Source organism: Vanessa cardui, chromosome 20, assembly GCF_905220365.1.
Source record: "Vanessa cardui chromosome 20, ilVanCard2.1, whole genome shotgun sequence".
In the NCBI taxonomy this organism is placed as follows: domain Eukaryota; kingdom Metazoa; phylum Arthropoda; class Insecta; order Lepidoptera; family Nymphalidae; genus Vanessa; species Vanessa cardui.
This window is the reverse complement of record NC_061142.1, coordinates 236,661-264,479: the sequence shown is the minus strand read 5'-3', so window position 1 is coordinate 264,479 and position 27,819 is coordinate 236,661. Positions and strand designations below refer to the sequence as shown.

Below are 27,819 nucleotides of genomic sequence, written 5' to 3'. Positions count from 1 at the left end.
TGTCGCGCGAGTGTGACATGTGCGCGCGCGCAGCGACGCCGGCCGCCTGCGCGACTTGCCCCGCCCCCCGTCGCCATTGGTGCGAGACAGCCAATCGCCGCGCTCCATTTCAAACGCTTTCCTTTTTCCGTCTCGCCATCTATTCGAAGCGTGCTGATGCATCTCTGGTCTGATGGATTAATGTGGACCTTAAGCCCTTCAGATAAGGTATTAAATGCGTTCAATGTCTTGTTTCCGCCGTGTCTGTTTTCCCGTTCGGTCGGCTGCGCACGGTCAGCGAGTGAGATGAAGGGAAAAGTCTCGCTCGAGTAAAGAGTGTGAGGGTGGCGGAGGGCGGGGGAGCAGGCTGTTATATACGGTGTTATGTATGCACACGCCTTGTAATTGATATTTTACGTTTGTTAATTTAGTTAACAGCTGTTTCGATTATTCGCTTTGTTATCTGAGCGTTGTAGTTCCGCGGTCCTGAGATTAGAATTCACATTGATAGCTTACTATTAGTTACATCCTGAGGGTCTGATATTGATTCGGTAATAGGATAATAAATCAAGTATTTATGTGTATAATCGTTAGATCATTCCATCGTAGACTATTGTTGACTCTACATTTTTACGTCAGCCTTATAATAGCTATTAAGAAGTACCTAACTACATGTTCATTTGGTAGGTACCTACTTAGTACATTGGAACCTAAAAGACTTTCATATACCTATAACCTAAACACATATTTTAATAGAGAAATCAAACAAACAAAATCTAGACTATAGTTTTAATATATAGGTACTGTAACTAAATTTCATATTTTTGTTCATATAACTGAATTTCGAATCACGTGGAATAGAGAGAACAGGCGGGTTTTATCTGAAGAAAAGTTTCATATCCCCGAGCAAGCAACGCAAGTTTTTCATTCATTTGTGCTAGATAATAATTTATCTCGTAATCAATGGTGAAAAATATATCTTATGGAGACGTAGCGTGCCTCATAAATTCTATCACATAAAAGTTTACACGAGTGATAGGGAGACCAGCATTGGTGTAGTGGAATTAGAAAATTTTCAATTATTTTTATCTATACTTAGATATGTCTTATCTTTGAGCTTTTTACCTAATCGTTACTATGTTACGGAAGAGTCACTCTGAAACGAGTTTGTATTATGCTCACTAGAGAGATCCCACTTTAAATATGCCATGTTGGTATACTGTGGTAAAGAATATATATTATTTTGTTTTTTTGTTATATCTATCATCACTGTCTTATCAATATTCGTATTTTTTCATTTCTAGGTAGGATAGGTAGGTATAAATATGTACATACCTGTACAAATTGGAATGGTGCTAAAAAATGACTACTCACTTTCATGTTGATTCTTTTCTTATTCACCGAAACATGAGAATAAATTAGAATATTTTGTCCTTATAAGAAAATATTCTAATTCGCGGAAATTATTTCTGACAGTGGTACATTTTTTTCTATAGATTTCCTAACATTTCCCCTTACTAATTAATTCATAACATATTAGGTACACGACTGACTCTACATACTGTACCTATATAATATAAATGCGGTACCCAAATATAATAAATCCTAGGCCTTCAGTTTTGCCGATTAATCAAAACTTCGATTAATAGGTTACTCCGTAATATATTAGGTATATAGCCTATTTGGGTATATACCTAACAGTAGTCCGCGGTTTTGCTCAGATTTTTGGGGTTGGGTTAAGTTATATTCAATAGGCTATGTACCTAAATAATTGCTAGATAAGAGTTACTTTTAAGTTTGTTGCCGTTTTCTTTTTTTGAATATTCCGAACCGGTAGTCGTTGATTTATTAATGTAAAAAATGTGCTGGCAAGTGAATACTTATATTTTGTTTTCTGAATGTGAGTGTTAAAATTGTTATAATGTATCTTTTACATACTGAAAACCCGTATAGATGTTGCTTCAATCTGTTATGCTTAGCATTTGTGCCAGATTACCCTTGGATGTAAGTACCTACTGAGTTTTCCCACACATCTGCTTTATCATTAATCTTGCTTAGATATCAACCCTTTGAGATTGACAACCCTGCCGGAAGTATTATTAGAACAATGACCTAATTAATAATATTCAGTGCATATTTACTATACCTACTTAATTACATTATTTTATATATTTTTCTTTTTTTAGTGTAACCTACATCACATCTATTGTTCACATTTAGTTTATACACTATTCCAACTATAACAGTAAAAATGCCAAATAACTATTAATATTTTACATTAAATTGACGTGATACGAAAGCTTGATTTATCTATGATATTCACTATAGATTTGAGAAAAAATGGCGTTATCAACGTCAACAAAACAGTTATCAGAATTTTGGAAATTAAATTAAAGTAGAAATATGTGATTTAGTGCAGTAATGTTGTATTACAAGTAAAAATATATTAATCATGAACTCTTAGTTATACACGTTATAACTGAGTTTATTTATTTATTTATTTATTTAAGCACACTTACAACATACATATTACAAACATTTTTATTGAAATTTAAAAGTTATATTAAAGTTTGATATGTACGTCAATTACAAGTGTACATAACATTCATTGAGTATGTATATTTATTTTATAAGTAATGATAGTTACAGTTACAGTGCAAATTTAAAAATTATTTATATTATTTAATTAATTCAGAATAAATATACAAATTAAATTAAATTAAAGTAAAATAAAAATTAAATCAAAATCAAATAAAAATAAAATTAAATAAATCAAAATTGAATTAAAAATTAAATCAAAATAAATTAAAATTACATAAAAATAAAATCAAAATTAAATTAAAACTAAAACTAATCATGCGTTTTATAGTAATTAAATAACTTATTTCTGAAGATAGTGGGGGAGTCGTTAAAAATGTCAATGCCAGGGATTGATTTAAGGATATTATTATACTCGTTGCATATTCGTAACAAGGGGGCTTGATTGCCAACATGCGTTCTTAAACAAGGAGTGTAGAATATTTTGTGAGTATTTCTGGGTGTTCTGGAAGGAACAGATATAAATAGTCTTTCAATAATTTCTGAATTTGTTACTTTATTGTTTATAATATTATGTAAAAATTTTAGATCAATAATTTCGCGCCTACTCCGTAGTGAAACCATATTAAATTTTGCCAAACGGTCCTTATATAATCGTCTATGCGAAAAATCTTTTTCAAGGTAAGCAAGATGTTTGGTAAATGCTCGCTGTATACTCTCAATTCGCTGAGAATGAACACAGTAAAAAGGTTTCCAGATGATACTGGCGTACTCAAGATTGCTGCGTACCAAGGCATTGTATAGAAGTATTTTAGTGTCTTTAGAAAATCCATGGGTGTTTCGCTTGATAAAACCAAGATTTTGTGCAGCTTTAACAACTATATTATCAATATGCGTCATGAATGTTAAACGGCTGTCAATAGTGACTCCTAAGTCTTTTATTTGTAATATTTTCTCGATTAATACATTGCCGATGGAGTACCTAGAGACAAGCGGTTTTTTCTTCCTGGTAAATTTCATATGAAAACATTTGCTGACGTTAAGAGTCATATTATTAGAACAACACCATTCGTTAATACTGTTAATATCATTCTGTATTAAGTTTATGTCCTTATTCGATTTTACTGTTTTGTAAATTTTAAGATCATCTGCATAAAGAGAATATTTACAATGTTTAATATATTTGGTTATGTCGTTGATGAAAACGAGAAATAAAAGAGGACCCAAATGTGAGCCCTGCGGCACCCCGCTTTTGGCAAAGTAAATCTCGGAGTCAAAACCAGTGACCGAAACTGTAAGTGGCCTCTGCGTTAAATATGATTGAAACCAGTTAATCAAAGAACTGCCAAGGCCATACTGATACAGCTTGTTAATGAGTATTTGGTGATTCACTTTATCAAACGCGTTGCTAAAATCGGTGTATATACAATCAATTTCATCACCCTTATCTATTGCCAAAGCCAGATCTGATGTAAAAATAGTTAAATTTGTTGCAATAGATGACCCATTTCTAAACCCGTGCTGTGAACGTGTAAAAATATTTTTAAAATGATTATTAAGTATGGGATAGACAAGGCTCTCAAACAATTTGGAGAAGCACGACAGTATTGAGATTGGACGGTAATTCTTAATATCTGAACGATCACCTTTTTTGTATATTGGTATTATTCGAGCTTTCTTCCACTCGTCAGGGAAAATACCACTTTTCATGGAAGAGTTAAAAATTATTGTCAACGGCAGTACTAACGCGGAGCTGCATCTTTTAATTAAGAGTGGAGGAATACCGTCAGGACCGGCGCCTTTAGATAGATCTAGAGATTTAATTTTTTTTGCAACCTCAGCTTCACTAAATATTATTTTAGTAATGGTTGTTATATTAGTGTTATCCAAATTATTCTGATTTCTCTTGTTCATAGCTACTGTTTCTTCAGGGTAAACGGATGAAAAATGACAAGCAAAAAGATTAGCGATTTCTATTCCCGAGTTAGTACTTTTATTTTCCAAAGACATAGATGAAGGCAATAATGGATTTAAATTTCGTTTGCTTTTATTAAAATTCCAAAATAAAGTTGGATTCCTAGAAATATTTTGTTCGACATTTCTTTTGTGTTTATTATAACAATTATCAAATAATCTATGACAGCGATTACGCAAAATTTCAAATTCAAGTTTATCTCTAGGATTGCTATATTTACGATATCTGAGACGTAACCTCTCCTTTTCTTTGATTAGCTTAGTGAGATTATTCTTAAACCAAGTAGGATATTTTAGGTTTCGTAATTTCCGCTTAGGTACTAGTCGCTCTATAATTTCATACAATATGCTGTAAAAAATCTCAACCATGGCATTGACACTTTCACAGTTGGAAAATTTTTTGGCCCATTCTATATTTCTTAATTCATTTACAATTTTTACATAGTCAGCATTTACAAAATTGTATTTTATACATTGTTTGGGGCGAAGGTATGTTATTAGAGGGTACGAAACATTTATTAGTAGATTAGGATGATATGTATCCAGTTTACTTAGTAACTCAAGAGGCCTAGAGACAGTTATATTAGACATATTACTAATTATCAGGTCCAAGAGTCTGTTATCACTATTTTTAATGTTATTGTATTGGTGTAGATCGTTAGTAGATAAGAAATCAATTAATGAATATCCGAGTGGGTTATTATAATTGGAAGGAACCATGTAAGAAAAATCAGCCCCAGTGTTCCATTCAATAAAACCCATATTAAAATCCCCTATTATAATTACATCATCAACCTGATTTGTTACAATGTCAATATGATCAAATAACTTCTTGGCACTTTCTACTTTTACAGGTGGTGGTAAGTATACAATACAAAAAGCGATTTTTTTAACAATTTGATTACTATTAATATCTAATACAATCCACATGTTTTCATCTTCAGTCTCCCAATTAGTGACCCTACATGACGAAACATCCCGCGAAACAGCGACCAATAAACCTCCTCCGTCCTTTTTTGAGGTTTGAGAACATAAACGATCCTTTCTGTATACTACATAGCGTGAATCAAATAATTCGTTACTCGAAATTGATGGGTTCAACCATGTTTCGGTAAAAACAATAACTTTATAATGCGTATTGAGAATGTTTTTAAACACATCGTTCGTTTTTGTTCTCAAACCTCTTACATTTTGATAGTATATGTCTAACATTGTGTCAACCAACTACCATAACATTAATATACTTAATGAGTTTAATTAATTAGTTTAAGACTGTCTTCATTTTTAATAAGCTTAGCTTGACTAAATTCATCCTTACGGACGAAAATTTTCCCATTTCTTGTCCAAGTGAAGCGATAATTCATTTCTTTAGCTTTAATACGTGCTGCTGCGTGAAGCGATTTATTCGCTGGGGTTAAATGTTCAGAAACATATATCGGTTTGGAAGTTCCCCCGATTCCTAGGTGATGTGAGTTTAATTTTTCTTTAGGATTCTTTTTGTTGAACTGTGTAACAGCCGCCAGAAAGGCATCACGATGTCTTGAGCTTTGCAGTTTTACAATAACTGATCGTGGTTTCTCTCTGTTCTTATTAAACTGCGCGACTCTAGTAACATGCTGTATTTCATCCACTTTCAGAGGATTGTTAATAGTTTTACCTAATTGTACAACTACATTAGCCAAATTTTCATTTCTGTTTTCTGGAATACCATTAATCTCGATATTGTTTTCTCTCATATGCACTTCAACAATATTTAATCTGGATGTAATGTCCTTAACCGAAGATTTAAGATTTTCGTTTTCCCTTTTTAACTCGTCCACTATTTTAGATTTTTCTTCAAATTTTGCTTTCATTTCTTCATACTGAGTGTTTATAAAGTTTATTGATTCACAAAATCCTCTTATTTGTTCATTAATAGTGTTAAGATGAGTTGTTACTAAGTTTTGAATTGTGGAAGCCAACTCTTGTTGAATAATATTACGTAACTTACATTCTGTCAGGTCTACACTTTCGATATTGTATTGAGGCGTGGAGCATTGAGGCGACTTACTAAACTTTTTACGTTTAGTAACATAAGTAACATCCTGCGTTTCGGTGGAAGGTTTACTAACATCGTCGAATAGTGCGATTGATCTGATTGGTGTATGCATATTTCCCGTTTTTGGCTGTTTATTTAAACATTCAGGGCACTTCCAGCTATTTTTTTGATGTAAATCCATTAGTTTAAACTGACTTAGAGGTATATTGCCACATTCGATATCATACTTCGCTTTGCAATTAGTGCAAGTAAGAAATTGATTCTGTGGTAATTTGTTTCTACAACCTGCACATATTGCGTATGTCGTTGAATTAGACATTTTTATGAATAAATTATCGTTTTAAAAATATATATATATATAGTGAAAAATATTGTTTCGTTTCCGATGAGGATTGAACTCAGGTCTATCAGTTTGGGGTAGTTTGAGTCCAAACCGTTGACCACGGGGCCAAGACTCTATTAGTATAACTCATTGAATTTTGTGTACCGTATATACTCAATCCTGTTACAAAGTTACTAACGAATGGTAGATGAACAAACCATTTCAACAGAACACCCACAAACTAAAAATTGATTCACTGTTTTCTTTTTATTTTATTTTTTATGGCATTAACTTAAAAGCAATTAATTTTAACACATTTGGCAAATTGTTAGCACTATTTTTTGCACGATAGTGTAGTTTTGTTATTCAATTGTAATATATGCAATATTAATATTATCTTTATATCATCCATAAAATGGTCTGCTATACTGATCACTGGGTATTTTCACCATGAACACTATTAATTTCAATCACTACTAGTTCGAGGAAGTTTCTAATGACTGGCACTGTAACTTTTATATACCTATATTGAGTTATTAACAAATCGCATGAAATACGTGAATCTAAGTTTGCTTATCTTTTTTCCCACACTCATTGAAATAGACCACACCTATGTAGGTTATACGTATGTACCAATTACAGTACAAAATGATAAAGTTTTTGCGAAGTTACCGTGCTAGTAAGCTAGTCATCTAATTATGATCAAGATTTTTCGGGCAAAACTTTATTTTACAAGGTCAAATATTAATCACATCTCGATCTAGATTTCGTTCCACCAAATTGAATGTCGAACTCTTCTATAAATAATACGTTCTTCGTGAATGCAACGATTAATAATAACCCGGAACTGTCCTCATATTAACTTTCATCGATGAAGTTCCTCAAAAACAGAAGTTAAAGTCGGTGCTTTTGAGACGGCAGCGGGTTCCGCATCATTTGCTGCGCGGTAATTTGTTCGTTGCGCAGGCGCAGCGCGGCACCACAAAGCTGTTTTTGCGCTCAGAGAGACATATTCGTAGCAATTAACGAAGGTTTTTCGACGTTTTACGCGTAGCTGACATATTTTGGGTAATTAAAATCGACGTGTATGTTTTTATTTAGTTGAAACAGCTTCGCGGCATTCTGAAACGATATCACTTTTTGTACGAGTTGCAATTTTTGTTATTACTTAAAAGTAATATTTTACTTTTAAGTAATAACAAAAATTTAAATTTCGGGATGGCAACTGTGGTTACATTCAGTCATGGACACTGGAACTGCTAGCAGACGAAATAACTCCTCATGGTAATACACCGCCGATTACGGCATCATAGATATCTGACAATGGATATGGGATGCCATGTCCTTTGCACATGTAACTTTGCAACTCGATTTATATACGTATATACAACGAATTTGTACTGCATGAATGTTAAATTAACAATCTGCATTTTTGTGTGCAATACATCTCAGTGTGTATTTGATGACTAATTTACCTACATCATAATTTAACTCAAAAATATTACAATTTAACGTGTCTAAAGCTTTAGGTACTTATCCTATCCAATCTATTTTAATATCTAAACACATTCTATAGACGGAACTTCGATTAGTATACCTAGACTGTCAATGTGACCGTGGCGTGGTCCCCACGCCGGCGCTATTGCCTCTGTGAAGGGCAGAACGCAAACATGGGCTATGTAAGCATGTCTTGCGACCCAAGAGTTGCAAGAAGCGCGGTTCATGACTACACATCAAACTTTAGAAGAATAATACCGATACCGATATAAAACCTTTTTTTTTTATAATTTCGTATATTTAACAATTACGTTTATTATTGCTGTGTTCTATTTTTTTAAACAAACGGGTTTATAATGGGTTTTACACCTTTTTGTTTGATTGGCGTTTTAGAGGTGCCTGTATAATTTAATTTCACGATATCAATATAATATCACAAATGGTTCATCCTTATATTCCATTTCCGTATTTACTTATTTAACTCCAAAAATTACGGCAATAGGTAGTCAAACCCTTCACCCAGTGAGCCGCTACAAATAATAATTATTCTATTATTAAAAATTAAATAATACATTGGAATTAATAAATTGGAACCAATACAATTAAATATTAAATAGGTACATACATACTTGACTGTTAGTCAAGTATGTATGTACCTATTCCATGTAAAAGCAACCATCTCTTGTAACTTACACAGTTCGACAAACATACATTAAAAATTATGTTCGTTCCTCCGTTAGTCGAAGGTAAACTTTAATTAAAAATCTTCATATGAAATTGGAATTCCCGATCAATAAAACAATAAATCCACGCTCCACTGGCCGAATATTTGGTCTAAAACCTAACATAAACGGTCGTAAAGCCGAGAAGATAGCGGGAACAATGTGGCGAGCGCGAGCATAAGTCACGCCGGCGACACAGCACAATACGAACCCACTTCGTATCGTATATTAACCCGTACGCAGCGTGCATAGGGCTGCCGACCATCGCTTTTCACGTAGACGCTTAAAACTGCCCTTTCGTAATAAAATTGGAACAAATATGCTTTGTCTCTAATATTAAAAATCAAAATATACTTTTTTACAGACAGTTAGGCTCTTTTGAATCATCTATATTTAGTGCAGCTACTACTGGTTCGGAATCTAGATTCGACCGAAAAGAACCAGCTACAAAGTCAGAGGTTAAGCTTTTTCAACATTTAAAAATACAAAGTCATGTTAGTTAAATACTTTTATTTACCTATATAATGAAGGTTATTTATCTTTAGTATGTGAAGATATTTTTTTATTAGAGTTATATACTATTCTATTTCCTACCTTTGTCGAATGGAGGATGTCGTATGTCGTAAAACCGATTTCTGCTTGTGTATTTTATTATTCACGAGTTACATAGGTTAGGCTTAAAATTTATGTTGTGCTGAATGAAAGTTATTAGTTGGAAGTGTATACATGTCCGTGCTCGGAAAGCTCGTGAAGTCGTCATTTCATTCCGGTCGTATCAATTCCCGGTTCCATGAGATTAATAAAGTGATGAAATAGGCAGTGCACAGTGTTTTAGCGCATATATGTACTTGTGCTATACAATATAGTCTACAGTCAACACTATGGGTAAGAGTCGCTTAAATAGTTTTCCTATTAAAATAATTCGATTTCTTATTGAAAATATGCTGTATGTAAAAAAAATCAATTAAGTTAAAGAAGCGCCAGATAATGACCAATTACTGACTTGTCACGTTAAAAATAAGGAATGTCAGCTATCAGGAGGAGATGACGGATAGTGGCGTCATCCATTAAAATCAGAATGTACGATAATACAGCTATCGATATGTTGTATTATTTCTTGAACATGCATAACGAAAATATAAAACTTCCCGTTTCATATATAAAACATAAACGTATTTGAGTATTACCTGCATCTGATAGCCCTGCGCTGTAATTCGTACAAACAAGACGGTTATTAATATTTTATTTCCGTTCGAGTCCCGACTTATTTTCGTTTCACATCATTTTAAGGTTTCAAAATTACTTGAAGTATTATTACCACAAAATTCTGCAAAATATAAATAGCCACTTACTCGCACATTCAATCGTCATTGTTTTATTTTTCAAAATAAATGCCATTTGATGTTCAATCTACAATTATTTATTTAATTTTTTTTATGATGATAGATGAGCTCATAGGCCACCTGATGGTACGCGGTCACTATGCCATAGACATTAGAAATAAATGTTAAATCTCCAATACGCCACCAAGCTTGGGAGCCGTCACGTCCCCTGTGCATGTCCTTAGTGACTCAGTCATGCTTTAAATCGGAACAGAATAATTCACCAATTATTGCTCTGTGGCCGTATAATATTTGCCGAATATTGCCAACAGTATCACCAAATATAGGTAGGTATGTATTCTTATATTATTTACAAACTTATGATAAAGGTACAATCAGTCTAGTAGTTGGCTATTATTATATTTACGGCACAAATAAGTATGCCTGAAATAGACATAAATGTACTTATAAACAGCATAGATACTTAATCGTTTGCTACTACGTGGCATGTCACTTTACGGACACATGTCTTTGTGTAACTGTATTAAAACCATTTAAGTAAGTTTTATGTATAGTTAGGTATGATATAAATATTCTATTATGGATAGTGCGAATGTCTCAAACTTTATACAATGTAGCTCAATTCCAACTGAACAATATAGTTTTAATTGGTGTTTATATTTTTAATCGAGTTTATAGCTCATTGGTTAAATAAAAAGTTCTTAAGGTATACAGGCTTTCAATTTAGGGTTGTTACTTATGAGTAAAGAGAAAAGTGGATGGAAGACACCAGCAGTGCGATTCTGTAAAATATCACTCGTGATTTGTTGAGAAATGACTTAGGGCGATACGCCTTTTTGATACTCGTATCCTTTTAATTTTATTATCAGTATCGTATATCACGTTCTGACTTTTGAAAGTCATGTCTGAGGTGAGTTTCGAATTCCTGTTAACATAATACCTCAACTTATACATTTAAGTAGCAATTCACTCGTCGATTTCGTCACGTCACCGGTCCTCTCGTGATAATATAGTTATGTGGAGACCGTATGTCATTTATGACGTTATCGGATTCAAAGGCTCGCATCTGAATCACGGACATAATAACCGATGTTATCTCGTCTCTATGAAAATTATTCTTAGCATTTTCCCAGTATCGAGCCACCGTTGCTATTTAGATGTACCAAACCTACAAAGATGTGAACTTATTAATGTCAACTCAAAGTCAATAAAGTTGATTATTGACTGTCAAAAATTTAATATTTTAATAAAATTAGGTTTAAAAATCGAATATCAAATTCCAAATTCAAAATATGTCATCCATAAGATCTTGCAAACACTTCCTCTACTAAAAATAATCGTCAAAAAGCTCAATCATTTAATTCTGCAAGTTAAATAACCTCAAACATAAGATTACAATAGGTAATAGAAAAGGGAATAATAATAAAGAATTTATTGATTATAGAACACACTTAATGCTACTAATAATTTTGAAAATATTATTAATATTTATTGGTATATTTATGGATGTAACATAACATTACCTAACCGATTTAAATTTCCATATCAAATAGATACTCTTATTCAAATAGAAGCAAACAATTGAATGTCAAATTAAATACTACCACCGATTCGAAAAAACTATTGAACCTTCGCATTAGGAAACTAATATATTTATTACTTTTTTCCTAACAAAATTCTGAATCCTGGAATGAAGTATCGTGACGGAAAACGACGAGGATTTCCTCGTCGTATTTAGGCACAATAAACTAACAACTTTGGCTCAAATAAAACTTTGTAAGTTTCTTATTCGTTTAATATTCGGAATTGCAATTCGACGGGGAATTGTAAAATACTCATTCTATTCTAGGCGGCGTGTTCCGGTTTCAATACTTCTTAAATTGGTGAGGTCAAGGTACGAAATGATTTAAAAGAACAACTAAACGTCCGCACTGTCAAAAAAGCAGAATATCAGACTGTACTCACTGATATACAAAGCGAAATAATTAGTATTATTAATAAATTTTTATTATGTTAACAAATACACATATCATAGGTATGCCTCTATGACTTCTATTAAGCTATATAATAAAACTGATCAGTATGTCTATCAGAACTCGTTACTCTCAGGGTCTATTAGTCCAATTGGAAAGACTATTTTTGCGTTAATTGGTCCATCTATTGTGTGCCAGGGACGATCCGACTGGGGAGAGGGTCATGGGGGTAAAAATCCCTGTCAAATGAAGGTAAATTAAAACCATAAACAAAAGGTACCTACATAAAATAATTAAAATTGACTGTTATCAGTAGACCTATTCCATAACAAAAAGGGAGAAATTCTTTGGAGACATTAATAGTTACAAACATATATCATATCACTAAAGTCAGTTTTCAATATTTCACGTTTAAGTTCCTACGGAATAACAAGCGACTGCCTTAGTTAGTAGATTTAACTACATAAGACCATTCAAACATCTGATCTAGCAGCTGATGGCTTGCCTGATCGTTGTCCGCCTTATAAATAACCCTCTCATCTCGCCGGCGGGCGTCACGCTCCACCGCCCGCCCTACGGGACGCCTTTACTCACAACCGACAAAATACTTACAACCTTAACTGCTCCATTATAAAGTGCATTTTATAATAACCACGAATGAGGAATTTAAAGATGGAAGGGGTGCAGTCAATTTAAAAACTTATTGCCTTGAAATAAGAGCTGTTCTAACAATACAGCTTTGTAAAGATCTCTGTCAAAAATGTTGTTTAGTTTGAAAGAATTTTAACTTTATGGATCTGAAATAGGGTTCAAATTTAATTGTGTTTTGTACAAAGGGCTGAAGACAACGGAAGTAGATATATGATAAAATCTGCAGTTTTAATTAGTTTGCTTAATTAAGAATATCGAGTCGTTCAAAGCGATAATTGGATCGTTTATTTGAATTTCACGTCTTTGCGGTGTTGTCTGTGCCGTTTAATGTCATTTTATTTCTTTTATTCTATTATGATATTTACTTATTATATGTGTAATCTCATATGTAATGATATTTTTGACGTATATCCTATACGTCAAAAATATCATTACTTTTTTTTACAGTCAATCGTTCAGAATCTTTAAATAAAAACTTATAAGATGCCTTATTGAATAATTTTCTGATAGTTATTTATTGCTAACGAAATATAAATTGTACTCGTCTTACAAATATATATTTTGTATTAAAGACAATTATATAATATATATTTAGTCTGTACGTATATAATACAATACGAGATTAAATATATAAAGCTATTTAGAAACATGTGTAGTTTTAAACAGAAGCACATCCTCGTCGTCTCCACAAACTGACAAGTATCGATATCAAAGAGACACCGCTTCCCACAACTATGTCGACATTTAGTGAGGGGACACGGTTATGATATATCGATACTTTTATAAAGATCATAATTATTACCCTTGAAAGTTTATTCATTTGCATATTCCGCTGCAGAACTGACTTTCAAGATAGACTTCCTATTATGTGATGGGTCCATATATCAAGAGTTATAGCTTTTAAAAGCTCTTTTTGGATTTTTTGCTACCACTCCTCCTTTATTTCTCTCGTTTTCCCGTACCAAAGATAACTACAGTAAATTAAACCAATGCAGCTGCATATACTTCTGTTGTTCTAGAGTCCGTGGATGAAGTTGACATATCCCTTTTATATAATGTACCTAACTAAAATTAAATTGATATTAAGATCGACAGATCCACGATACATCACTGCGGCCTCACATATCGCCAGGATAGTGTTGCGACAGCCACATGCGACTGATTAGGCACTTTAGGCGCCGTCCATTGTTGACTGTCTGTCTGTCACAGTAACACACGCAAGAGAATACGATATGTTTGAACGCGGTTGACATGAAACTGTATATCTAGAACAGGTTCTTCCGATCTTATATAAGTTGATACTTTTGATGTGTGCCTGTAAAACTGATCAAATTCAATCGCTGCATATTTTAATTACTGCTGTGGGTCATTTATAACAACTTCAGTACAAGATTCACGCTGTGTCTATGAAGTCCATGTGAGTTATGAAGTGAAAGTAACTTAGCCCCTAGGTAATTCCAGTTTCGAGGCCTTCCCCTTAAAAGGTAGAGTTTAAGCTTTTTTTTAAACTATGGAAAAATCTAAATTAAATCAATGTATATTCAAGTTTTATTCACCAAATTTAAATATGGATATATTCGTGAAACTGTTTGCAAAAATATATTTACTTGATACATTTTTTACTAACAATACTAAGTAGTCATATATTCTATATGCTATAAAGAAACTCTGCACATAAAATGTTATACTGAAAGGATCACTAGAATATTGAGAAAAGAAAAAATGATTTCAAACCCATCCCATTAAAATGTAAATAAAAATGCTAGATAGGTATCTATAATGTAGCTAATTATGCAGACAAATATGTGCGGTCCCTGATGGTTTGCTTATTTCTAAACAAAGCTTTAATCCTTCCGATCTTCTTAAAGATAAGTAGATTAACTATTCTACATAAGTTTTATTCAGTGTTTAGTAACGTGCACCGACATAAGTTGATAAACATTTGAGTTATATATCTATCTAAAATATACATACGTTTTACAACAGCAATAAACGTTGGCACGAGACCACCTCCCGTAGAAAGAGGCACATCGTGTCTATAGAGACGTATCGGAGAGTTCTCATTAATTATTAATCAAAGTTTTTCTCTCAACGCGCCTATAAAGTTAATCGGGCGCTGCGCCGTCCTTTGTAGTAGCGCCCGTTGGTAACGGCACATGCGTCAGTCGCTCAGCGACGCCCGCACTGCCCGTCCGTCGCTTGTCAACGCTATCATCGTAGATCATTGAGGAATCATTTCATTTAATAATTGTAGATACATATACGTATTGAGCATTAAGGTGAAGTAAGTATTCTAGATATATAAAAGTTAAACAATATTATCTACTTATATCATTTTTATTTATAAAAATAATAAAACTAAATCTAAAGCAAATTATAATAAAAGTAATCATTTAAGTAAGTAATTATAATATTTTTGTAACAGACTCGGATATTTTCCACGAAATGCATTTAGCCAACAGTACCATACCATTCAGCCTAAAATTCAAAACCGACTCAAATGAAAAATTTTAAGAAGATTCTCAATGATTTCAGACATAAAATAGCCTAACAATTTATCCAATAATGTAAGTGTAATGTAGCATGTTTAACGAACAGTTATATCATCAGTAATGTTATTCAAGTTTAAAATACATGCCTCTTTATATAATTATAAAGCTAGCGGCGCACTAGGCGACGCGCCGCCGCGCTTCAGTGGCGCGGCAAGTCGTCGCGTGTCTTCGGGGAAACGCGCTTTCATCTCGGCCACCGTAAATACGCAGAACTCGCCTGTTCACTGTCATTTAGCAAATTAACTCAATCCTATGACCCCTTGCCAATAAAAGGCGGTTTCGCAGTAAAAAGTAGATATTAAAATCGATTTTGACATATTCATTAAAGAAGCAAAAAAGCAGTTTAAATAAATTTTAAGTTACATGATAATTATATACTTTTTCTTTGACAATAACAAACATGAAGAAATTGTATAGGAATATAAGTAGGTATGGTACAGCTAAAGTCTTATAGCAATTAATTTCTTAACTATTATTAATATTAAGAAATCAAATTGCTTTTTCTTTCAATGTTGCAACATTGAAAAAAAAAAACAATTTGATCAAAATATATATAATTAAATCTAATCAAATAGTTTGGCCGCAATACATTTAAGAGATTGCAGGTCCGATCATACAACAACTTTGCTTTAAATCATTTTCCGAACTTCATGAAGATATAACTCATCGTAAATATAATTGTACATAAAACTAATATCAATTAGAGTCTGTCAGTACATCAATTGCAGAGTAACGAGGTGTGCGTTAATTGCGCCGCGATGCGTGGCCGCGGCGCGGCGCGATGCGTCTGGCTGCAGGCCATTGCGCGCGCGCGAGGCGACACACCTTGTTGCCGACGTTCGCGTCTGCTGGGCGAGCGCGCGCCATCGCGTTTGTTAACCTAGTGTGGCGCTACACTTGACATTATCGAAAATACACTTTGATGGTATCCCAACACAATGACACATTGATTCATGGTACACTTTTTATATATATCAATTGAGTTATTCGTTGACAAATCTCCAAGATTGCCTTAAATCAATATTTAGGGACGAACAAAGACGGAATTGTATCCTTGCTATACTAATTCGATCATTATATCAGTTATAAAAAAACTTGTAAAGGTCAGCTTCGTCGTATATTACACTGATGACAGAGACAAGGCAACAGAGTGAAGAAGATAAAAGATAAAACTCTGGACTACAACCCAAGTTACTACCACTATTAGACACGAACTCATCGTGGATATACTGGACGACTGACACCAGACCAATCTAAGAACCCAGATGCCCAAGAAAATCGATAACATACCTCCAAGGAAGAGGCAAGGTACTGGTAAAGGACATTAAATAATTCACAAATGAAATAATAATCACAACTAATAACAAAACGAATCCTGAAAATTTTATTGTAACGCTGCCTGGCAATAATCAAGCGGGAAAACAAAAACTCAACTCAATCAAAACAATAAAAATACCAATTATATTCTAAAGTATGCCAATAATATTATAAAGTATGTTAACAACCGGCATGATCAAATAAGGAAATAATTATTTTATTCGACAAAACTTTTCAGAAAGTACTTTTAACATTTTTTTCAGGGTGTCTACTATTATATATACTATAAACAAAGGTTTTTAACGCTGAGTCTTACAATATAAAAGTTAATATGCCTATTTATATAAAACAGCTAAAAGACGCAGAAAGCTGAAAACGAACAGATAAATTTAAAAACGTGTGGAATATAGTTATTTCCGATCTTTTAACGAAATGTCGTTTAGTTACGGACGTTTTCGTCTCAATTCAATATGTTTCGAGATCTAGAAATATAACGAAATAATCCGTGAACGAGACGTACCGCGCTATTTATCAGCTAAACGTTTTATTTGCAACGGTTACGCCAGATACGTCTTAAAAACAAACAAACAAGATGGCGACTGTTTCGGCGGGAAGCGGCCGTAATGGCGGCGGCGTGGCTCGCTTTGATCGCGACACGACAGATTGATTAATCGTTTCGCTTGTTTTTGGTTTTTAATGTAAAGTACGACAAATCAAAATTAATACTGTCATAACATGGTGGAGTGTCTTTTGTTTGCGAGATGGCAGTAAATTGAGGAGGACAGTGGTAAATATATATTGAAACGGTCACTTGATGTAATTCTGCGAACCTACACGTACGTTTGTACTGCACGTGATAAAACGGTTAGACTATAAAATCAACGTTGATAGATACGTTTAAGAAATGGCATGTAAAAGCAGTCAAGTTTATCTAAGTAGTCTTAGGGGAGGGGCGAGTCTACTCGCTTTATAATATGCGAATATTTCATACTTAACATGCCTAGTGCGCTTTTAAACTATTTTAACTAACCGTACAGATAATCAGATAATGTAATTACGATATTGCACTTCATCTATATTTGGCTAACTAATAATATCCGGTAATTCAGCGACAACCGCATCGGCAGCGGGCCATCCGTCGCAGGCATCAATTACGGCAAGCAGCGTGACGGGAGAGAGAGACAAAAATGCGTGATGGAATACAAACAGTCCCGGCGCTGAGTACACTCGATAACAACAGTGCCTGGGTTTTGAAAACATTGTACTATTTATTTTGGGCCTAGAATTAAATACATTAAATTTATTCTTTTCCTTCTTCATTTTAGTTTTTGTAGTTCTCCTGTTAAATCGTCAATTACGATATTTTTTAGGGAAGAAAATAAATTGTAATATAACGTACTAGCCTACTATTAGCAAGCTTAAAATATAGCTCTGATACATCTGATACATCTGGAGGTCCTTTAATCCAGTCTCATTAAAGTAACTGAGTATATTTGCCTACAGTTGAAACTTAAATTATTTGTTTTTGATTTTGAAATCCAGATTAACCATATCGGCGGCACCTTGGCATTTTACGACGAAAAGTTTGTTTGTAAAAAAAACGATTTACTTCAACATATTTTTTAAATCAATTACAACAATTATCTGAATTTGGAATCCGTATAATATCTTTGTACGACATGGCAGTTCTTGTTATTTTTTATAAAACTCATTATAATACCTATGAATACTTCAATGTTGACATCAGTTTCTGACAAAACTTTTCGGAGCCCGCAGTCCATCATCGTCGTATCTAAAACATCTTCCGAATTACAAATTTAATTTTTAATTAAACTTATATTACGGCCGACGTGAGCGCTCGACATACGAGCGCGAGCTCCAACAGACAGCTATTTTTCATACACGCGTGAACGCTCGGCCGCCGTTCGGATTTAGACGACGCCTCACCGCGCATTACAGCTAATTGCTTTTTTCATTGCTACCGCTACCACGGTACCGAGATACCACTTTGAAATATCGGTGCTTAACTAAACACCGCACAAATTTAGTTATTTACATCTCTGTATGTCATTAAAAATAAAGTTTGCCACGCTTTCGAACTTTATTTCTTTTAATGTATTAATATAATTATGTTTGCTCTGTATTTTTTTTATTTTAATCCTTCGTTTATTATTATTATGTTTGAAACATTAATATCGTTAAATACTTATGTAATATAAGTATTACCAAGTATAGATCAGCCCTCATTTCCTTACGCTGAACCTTTAGGTTAGGTCTTAGGAACTCACCGTAAGACTAACCCTTTCCCTTAATAGTATGTCTCGTTCCACTATGCGGCTCTATTGCGCCTTGGTTGCCTTGTTTTATAATGGTGTACAATTTCATCAGACACATGCAGGTTTCCTATGGACGATTTTCTTTCATAAGGCACGACATATACTTATTCATTACAAATTATGTACATGGAAAGACGGGTTTTGTCACATCTTTCTGTTCACTGGCTGTTCTGGGCTCTCGTTTTATTCCTACAATAAATATATTTATTACAACAACAATGTATGTATATACTAAATATAATGTCGTTCGATCGTGAACACATATTTATCTTCATCCTAAGTACAGGCGGACGTGCGATAGATCTTTACGTCAGCAAGTTGTGACAGTTACATGCGTGGGCGAACATTTCGGAAACCATTATATGCCAAGCTGTGGCAAGCGAAAGCAGCAGATCTCGTAGGTATCCTTAAACTTTTTTACTTAAATCGGAATTTTTATTTATTTGTAATGAAGCTATAACTACTATACCAGTAGGTACATATCTTGAACTCCGGGGCCCTGGTGCACTGCAATACCTACCCTACGATAGCTACGCCACTGAGTTTAATAAGATGGTAGGAATGTGTGTCTGGACCTACGCAAACCATGTCCATTCGCCCTTCACCCGTTCTAGCCCTAAACAGCAAAACTTATAATATTGTTGTTATTTGTTTGAGTGAGTGAGACAGCGGAACTTCTGTACTGGTTTAAGAACAAATAATTAACAATGAAATGTCAAATCAAATTTGCTTTTTCTTTTAATTGAACCGCGATGTTATATTTTTATATTATGTTTAATCAAAAATGCGCGAAATATGCCTGACAATTGACGAGCTATTAGCAAACCAAATAATCTTGTAATGTTTTAAGAAAATTTAAAATTTATATATCAATTTATTAGAGAAGATGCGATATTTATATTTTTGTGTTTTTTTTAAAGAACTCCATATAAGATAGACCACAACTATATTAAAAATTTAAAACGCTGTAATTTACTGCAAGCAATGCGTTTTCAAAATGTCAATTTAAATTTTCGCGCGAACACGCATCTATATTTCGTGTGACGTCACTCCTGTCTATCCCTGGCGCTCGGGTCATACTTGTCCTGGCTGGCTTTCATACTTTGCACTTTTTCTCGATCTTTGAGATACTTTTTTAAATAAATGGTTTTTGACTGGACCTTCTGAGATAAAAATGGTATCAAGCTGAAAAGAGGAATCTGGAGTCTGCTTTGACAAACCCAACTTTCATTTTTATTTGAAATACGCAATCAATTTTCGTATTATATGTATAAATATTATTTTATATATTTTTAATATTTTAATTGAAAATTTTTCATAAATATTATATTTGCATGTTCCCTATTGGATTTGTTTTACAAAATTAAAATATTGTAAAATGATTGACGGGCAAGTTGGTAGTTGTAACTTGTCACCTGTCAAATGTGTCGACAGCTGACAGAAATTGCGGGTCGCATCCCGCGTGAAATTGATAACGCCGACGGAATATCCTTGATATTTTATTATAACAGAATCTAAATTGTAACTAGTAAACTTGCTCCTATACCCGACTTTTTTTTAGTATATATTGTGTTCAATATATGCTAATTGAGTGACACTGTAAATGTCTAAGTTCTGAAACACCTATAAACTGAATAAGGTGCTTTAGCCCAAGATCAGAAATGGGGTTTTTATCTACAGATAAAAGATAGATAAATTATATCATACCGGTCGAATTCTTGGCTGCTTTGATCACTTCTTATATGCTGTTCTTCAGTCAATAGATGCCGTTTTATTGGCTTGTATTGCCTAAAAAACGAGGTCAAAGTCAAGAAGTTAGTAGAGAATTCGATGGAAAACGATGTTACCTAATTGCATCACTGCCATTGCCATAATGTGTTTTTCAGTTAGTCGTATACTTCATACTTTAAGCGCTAGGATTTGTTTTTCGGCAATTCGACATTTTATGCGTAATTAATATTATAAGACCCGATTTTTTAAATTAATCGCCGAATTTTTTAATTTGTGTAAATAGTAACTACTGATTATAAAATAATGTATGTGCAAAGAGTATCGTATAATTAAAGAGTATGGTATAATTTAAATTAATAGGTAAAGTGGTACATTTTTTTACTCATGCGATATATTTTTGGACGTCATTACTATTAACAATTAAAAGTGTTCAATATGTCAATTAAATTAAAAAATGAAGTGCTTTAGTGCCTATTGTATTACTTCCTACTTCTACTAGTTATTTAGGATACGATAATACCTTTACTTAAACTACAGATACTGCCATCTAGTTGTGAATAGAGAAATTTCAAGTGAAAAAGAATTTTCAATTTTAGACAATAGAATATATTTTAAGTAATTATGATAAAAAAAATACAGTAAGTAAAATTTAGGCTTTTTTTAAAAAAAAACACAATAAATGCCTTTTCTTTTTATTAAATAAATACAAATGGCCTTAAAATTTAAAAGCACACTATAAAGGAACGTATTTATGTAAATATTCTATTTTATCTGTATCAATGAATAATAGTCAATCAAAAGCAAACTTGCGATCGTAAAGTATTAGAAATGATATTGAACGTTTACTAATTTTATTTATAATCTAAATATGGGGACCGAGATAGATATATCGTTTAGTACCTTACGTGCTCAATTAGAGAGTGAAAAAAGTAGTTTGTATAAGATTGACGAAAACATTAAGAAAATTGTTCAAACCTCAGGACGGTTTTCAGATAGGTTAGTGATCTTTAAGACTATTCCCTTTTTTCAAAGTTGAATTTCGTATCATTTACTTATTTGTCTGCAGATTTAACGCTCCCGCCGATTACACAAGAGGCGGATCGCGCTTAGGTGGAAGAAATGCTTACCCTGACGTAGCTAACAATTACAAAAATGAAGATCAATCAAAGCGCAAACATGAAACGAAGACTGTCTTTAGCAGGTAAGTGTTAATAATATTTTTATAGGCGTTTGAATTACTCAGCCATTAATGTATACAAATTTTCAACTCACTTCGATATTGCATAAAAATCTGTGCCTTGTTCCATATAAATATTTACAAATAAACTATTTATCAAAACTTTAGATTATCTGCAAGATTCAATGATAGTGATGGAGAAGATGATGGCCCAGGACCAAAGAGGAACAAAGTACCCTCAACAGTGTGCCGGGAGCTTCCGACCAGAGCTGCAGTGTTGCGAGCTCAAGGAGATGATGAACAAGCAAGGAAACGTAATAGAAGAATATTTGGATCATTGCTTGGAACACTTCAGAAGTTTAAGCAAGAGGAGATTGTAATGCAGACTAAAGTGAGTTTATGCTACTCTATTGAAAACTTCATGTACCTACTCCATGAAACTTGTTGAAAATACAATCAATTTGATTTTAATATGTTTCAGGAAGACAAAAGGGCCCTAGTTGAAAAAAAAATTGAGGAACAGGCAAGATTAGAAAAGGAAAGAGAATTGAAAGAGCGAAAGACATTATTTGCAGAGCGGGATCATAAAAAAGCAACCATAAAAGCTTTAGAAGCAAAGATGGCACGAGTACATGAGTTTGAGAAGTGGGAAGCATCACAGCAATGCTTAAGTAACTTCATTCTGACTAAAACCAAACCACATATATACTGGCTGCCAAAGAAGATATCAGAAAAAGCAACTGAAAAATTAAATTCCAGTAGAAAATTCCATGAGAGTAAGTTCTTTTGTAGAATCACTATAAGGCTAGTTGTAAGATGTAATTTCAATGAAAACTGTACTGTAGTAACATAATCTTTGCAGAAGTTTTTCTAATCATTTAGTTTCTTAAAATTTGCAGCTAAGTACGGTCCTATTTATCGCAGTGAGTAAAGAATTAAATAACTATCTTTCTGTAACATAAATGTAAGAAACATTAATACAATTAGTTCTTACTTACATTCCTTATATTAACTAACATGTTATGGTCTAATTGGAACATATTGTAATATAAAATCCCTCATAGGTTATATGGCAAGGAAACGAGAAGAATTGCAAGATGAGTTACAACGGATAGAGCATAGGTGTCTACGACCAAGAGGCCCCGGTGCTAAGGAGAATGATCTGGAAAACCATCACAGAAATTATGTTTTTGATAAATCCCCTATTATTGAGGATATCAAACAAGAGGATAGAGGAAGGAAGAGAGATAAGTTTGCTATGGATGTGGATGAAAAGGATCAAGATGAAAGTGATGGTGAAGACAGACAAAATGAGGTTCAGGAAAATGAAACGGAAAAAATAGGTAAATATATTGTAAGATATATCATTAACACAAAATTTACAGTAATAGAAATTATTTTTCAGTTTCTTTACTGCATTATAACCTGATGTTCAATAGTTTTCATTACACATGGACCATAGACTAATATCCTCACTGTAGACACAGTAATATCATTCATTACAATTTAATAAACACAATAGACTCTATTAAATAGAGGATTAGTAGGTACCAACCTAAACAGATTTGCACTGTTAAAACAAAATTTAGTTAGTTTTGAAATACCATATATGGTATAACAATACAACAATAGATATGTATATGTATTGTTGATAAATGATTAAATATGAATAGTAATGATTCAAATACAAAATTTACATTCAGAAATTATTGTATTACAATATAAAGTTCAAAAGGTTTTATTTTTTTAAATTGAAACTTCAATTAATGATATTTAAATGTACTTACTTTTCTCCTCATTTTACTCACAATTGTACTAATATTCTACTTCAGAATCAGATGAAAACAAAATGGACACCAGCACAGAGCAGCAACCTGTATCTGAAACCGAGGAAGCAACCAACAAAGAAGATATAAATGAACCCATCACTACCAACGAATGTGAAGAAGTGAAAGATGTCACATCTGATCCATAACCAGCTCCATGTAATGACTATATAAGGGATATCTTGAGTTTAATAAAAACTAGAAAATCAAGCAAAATACATTTTATTTTTGGCGCGTATTTTTAAAAAGTATCAATTTGCGTGTAGCTTTCACTTTGCCTCATTATAAATTTTATTTATCAGAATGTTTCAGAATATGTCAATTGATAATAATCAATTTTTTAATAATTTTTAAATGCGTTAAAATATCATACAAAAGCTACTGGACCTATTTTGTATTGACTTGTATGTAATAATCCTCACTATGTTGGATGAAACTGGAGGTATAACAAGAAATACATTATTTTTGACAACCAAGTGCACATGTAAAATGAGCTCCCATTTCATACATACCCTGTTGTGTCCCATGTAAGTCATGAATGGAGGATTACTATTAAATATTTGTATTAGGTATATATGTGTGCAGTCTTTTGGTATATAGCCAAGTGATATACTTTTTATCTATTTGGTATGTCTTTAAATACAATCAAAATGATTTTAAATTATTTTTAATAAAATAATCATGGTCAGATATTTGTGTGATCCACATAAAAGAAGAAAATACATTTGAATATGACAAATAATGGCTATGGTACATGGATTGTTCCAAATTTCGTTATATTTGAATAAAACTAATCTTTGAACTAAAAATCAAACAATTTTAGTTGTTTTTTTATATGGTAATTCGTAGAAAGTTTATTTAATTCCTTCAACGATAAACATCCTGTGATGAAAACACCATGTAACAGAAATTAGGAACTGAATTAGAATCTAGATAATGAGCATTTACAATTGAAAAAATTATACAAAGTAAAAATATATAATTCCCTTTAGAATAGTAAAAGTTTTTCCAAGTTTAATATATGCACTAAGGTTATTTAAAAAGCATGTTGTGTAAAATATGGGATTTCTTTTGTCACTCATTATTTTTTCTGAAAATAACTATGACATACTATCTTTTGAATGACATGTTTTATTGCCCTATTTTAATAAATAACTCTAAAATAAATGTACGACAATTTCTATGTTACATATTTAGATTTATTTATCAACTGATAAGTGTATCAACATTTTTAAACAAAATTAAAAATAGATTTATTTCTGAGTGTTATTTTCATGTTTGACCTCACCATATTACTAATGTATCAATAGATGTAAGGTATTACAAAAAAGGCAAATAAAAGAGCTGTTTATTATTAAGAAATATAATGAGAAAAATAAAGATCACAGTTTGCATGAAATGTTCACATCATAAGCACGAATAAAGTACAAAAGACACTGTGTGATATTCATTATGCTTTTAAAAATAATGGTAAGTTGGAATTTCTTTATATGTAATGTAATAAATAATACTATAATGAAAAGTTTAATTTTTATTATTTGTTACATTTTCAGCAACTACACTACATGAGTGTAATTCTTACAATAGTTTAAAGTTAATATAAATGCAATATTAATTATTATTAATGTTTTCAAATAAAACAATAATATGTGTTAGTCAAATAGCGAATCAAGCCAACTTTACATTGTTCAGTCGAGAGTAAATATTCTGGATGCTATATCATCCAGCATCCAATCCATTCCCTCCAGCAAATTCTCTCCAGTGACAGCTGAGCAACGCAAAATACGCCAATGATGTGTTTTGATGCCATCCAACTCAAGTGCCTGAAAATAAGTATTGCTAATAAAATTAAGTATGAATTAAAAGGGAACAATTAAAAAACAATTACAATTAATTTTATACGTGTTACAAGCTGCCTAGAATATATCCAATTCAAATAATTATAAATGGAACATAATAGAAGATTTAATTGTAAAATTTCTAAATAATAATTCTACCTCAAAAAAAATTAAACTAATCTAGTAAATTCTATTTGTATTGTAACCTCTCTTATTTCCTGAAGTGTCAAAGCACCCGGAAGGTCAGACTTATTGGCCAACACCAGTAGTGTGGCACCGGCTAATCTCTCCTCTCTCAGCAATGAATGTAGTTCTTTAGCGCAGTCTGCTAATCTTCTGGCATCAGCACTGTCCACTACCCAGGCCACCCCATCAGTGCTCTCAAAGTAATTCTTCCAATATGATCTGTATTACAAAATGTATAAGTAAACCTAAGGAATTGCATATAAGATTTTTATGCAATAGAGACCTAGGAATTGGTCAACACCACCAATAACCATTGCTGTTGATAATAGGAAGTAAGATGTTATGTGCTTCTTGTCCCTAGTTACACTTGCTCACACTGCTTATATATGAATCCTATAAGACTGTATTGTGGTGTAATATCTAGCAAATCCTTGAATGAAACCATTAATAAAAAATAGTGATAAAACAAATCTATTATTAAATTTGTTCTTATACCTCCTAAGGATTCTAATTAACTTGACACATTATGATATACTTGATGAAATTTAGAAAATAACAGCTAATTATTCTAATAATTTATTATAACAAAGACAGGATTCTAATACTTGATCTACTTCATATCAATAATAGTTTGGTGTAAAATTATTGTATTTTTTTGGATAATGTTTATGTTTCCCACTTTGTCATAGATCTGTAAAGACTGGAACTGATTGCTGATTCAAACTCAAACAAACAACACTGCAATTGAAGAATGTGAAATGAAAGTCTTTTATATGTATTTCATTCAGCCAAGTTGTGACAGGGGTGGAATAAACATCAAATCTTAAAATGAGAAAAGTGCATCACTGACAAAATACAAGCTGTTACTTTGATTGGTTGTAACTCAACATTAGATGATGAAGCTGAACTGATTTGTCTTTCGATTGCTCTACATTTAAGCATAAAGATTATTTTGGCTCAAATCATATGGCATTGTAGGTTATTTAATTTGTATGTAAGCTATTTTACTGGCATACGGAATTACTGGCTGAAGTTTTATCAGCACACAAATAACAGCAACATGTATGGCAAGTATGAAATTAATTATGTGATGGTGTTTCATTCACAAGCAAGTTAAGTTTGTTTTTGCTATACCTCAATGATTTTTGTCCACCCACATCCCATATATTAAGTTTGTATCCTCGGTGTTCCAAAGTCTTTATGTTGAACCCAAGTGTTGGGGATATAGTGTCTATCGGCTCTCCGTTAAAACGTTTTAAAATTGTCGTTTTGCCTGCATTGTCAAGACCTCTGTTTACTTCATTAAGAAAACTATATTTTTCAATAATTTAACAAAAATAATCACTCTAAACATATAATATAATTACAAAAATGAGTCATAAACATAACCTTTACTTTTCGAAAGTCAATAAATAATGATAAAAAAGGATACAACATCAGTATACGCATTTCTTTTTCCTTTTGACGGAGTTTTTTTAAGATAGTTAGAAAACCCATTGTTTAATGTGAGTGCAACTAACTGGCATTGTTTTTATTTCAAAAACTATTACCAGCCTGAAATAAACTGCTTATTTCGACTAATATTTGAAAGTTAATGCTATTTGACAGCTCACGACTGTCATTGACTTGTGAAGGTTGTATTATTAAATTAAAACAGCATACAGAATGACACAAATATTATATTGTACACTAGGTTTTACTTTTTCATTGATAATTAAAATAATAATTACGGGACAAAGTGTAAAAAGGTTTCTGGAAATTGCTGTGATTACCATTCTTAAGAGCAGATTTTAGAGTAAAAATGAGTAGACAAAGTGTG

The 27,819-nt window shown here is 32.6% G+C and overlaps 2 protein-coding genes across 2 annotated transcripts; one reads left to right on the top strand and one right to left on the bottom strand.

Annotated features, from left to right (window-relative positions):
* The first annotated feature begins 21,762 nt into the window (after positions 1–21,762).
* LOC124538334 (pinin) lies at positions 21,763–24,772 on the top strand. The gene is made up of 6 exons (XM_047115366.1): positions 21,763–21,969; positions 22,040–22,174; positions 22,319–22,541; positions 22,632–22,926; positions 23,215–23,493; positions 23,983–24,772. The coding sequence occupies exons 1-6, from the start codon at positions 21,842–21,844 to the stop codon at positions 24,123–24,125; spliced, it is 1,203 nt and encodes a 400-aa protein (XP_046971322.1). The 5' UTR covers positions 21,763–21,841; the 3' UTR covers positions 24,126–24,772.
* Positions 24,773–25,494: 722 nt separating this feature from the next.
* LOC124538335 (ADP-ribosylation factor-like protein 2) lies at positions 25,495–27,625 on the bottom strand. The gene is made up of 4 exons (XM_047115367.1): positions 27,433–27,625; positions 27,135–27,290; positions 26,021–26,219; positions 25,495–25,799 (listed from the first exon to the last, which is right to left on the bottom strand). The coding sequence occupies exons 1-4, from the start codon at positions 27,495–27,497 to the stop codon at positions 25,665–25,667; spliced, it is 555 nt and encodes a 184-aa protein (XP_046971323.1). The 5' UTR covers positions 27,498–27,625; the 3' UTR covers positions 25,495–25,664.
* Between the last annotated feature and the right edge of the window lie 194 nt (positions 27,626–27,819).

Coding starts and splice junctions, on each gene's coding strand:
- LOC124538334 (XM_047115366.1), top strand. CDS start 21,842: ATGGGGACCGAGATAGATATATCGTTTAGTACCTTACGTGCTCAATTA. Junction 21,970..22,039: donor TCAGGACGGTTTTCAGATAG/GTTAGTGATCTT, acceptor ATTTGTCTGCAG/ATTTAACGCTCCCGCCGATT. Junction 22,175..22,318: donor ACGAAGACTGTCTTTAGCAG/GTAAGTGTTAAT, acceptor TCAAAACTTTAG/ATTATCTGCAAGATTCAATG.
- LOC124538335 (XM_047115367.1), bottom strand. CDS start 27,497: ATGGGTTTTCTAACTATCTTAAAAAAACTCCGTCAAAAGGAAAAAGAA. Junction 27,291..27,432: donor GAAATGCGTATACTGATGTT/GTATCCTTTTTT, acceptor TGAAGTAAACAG/AGGTCTTGACAATGCAGGCA. Junction 26,220..27,134: donor GGTGGACAAAAATCATTGAG/GTATAGCAAAAA, acceptor TTTGTAATACAG/ATCATATTGGAAGAATTACT.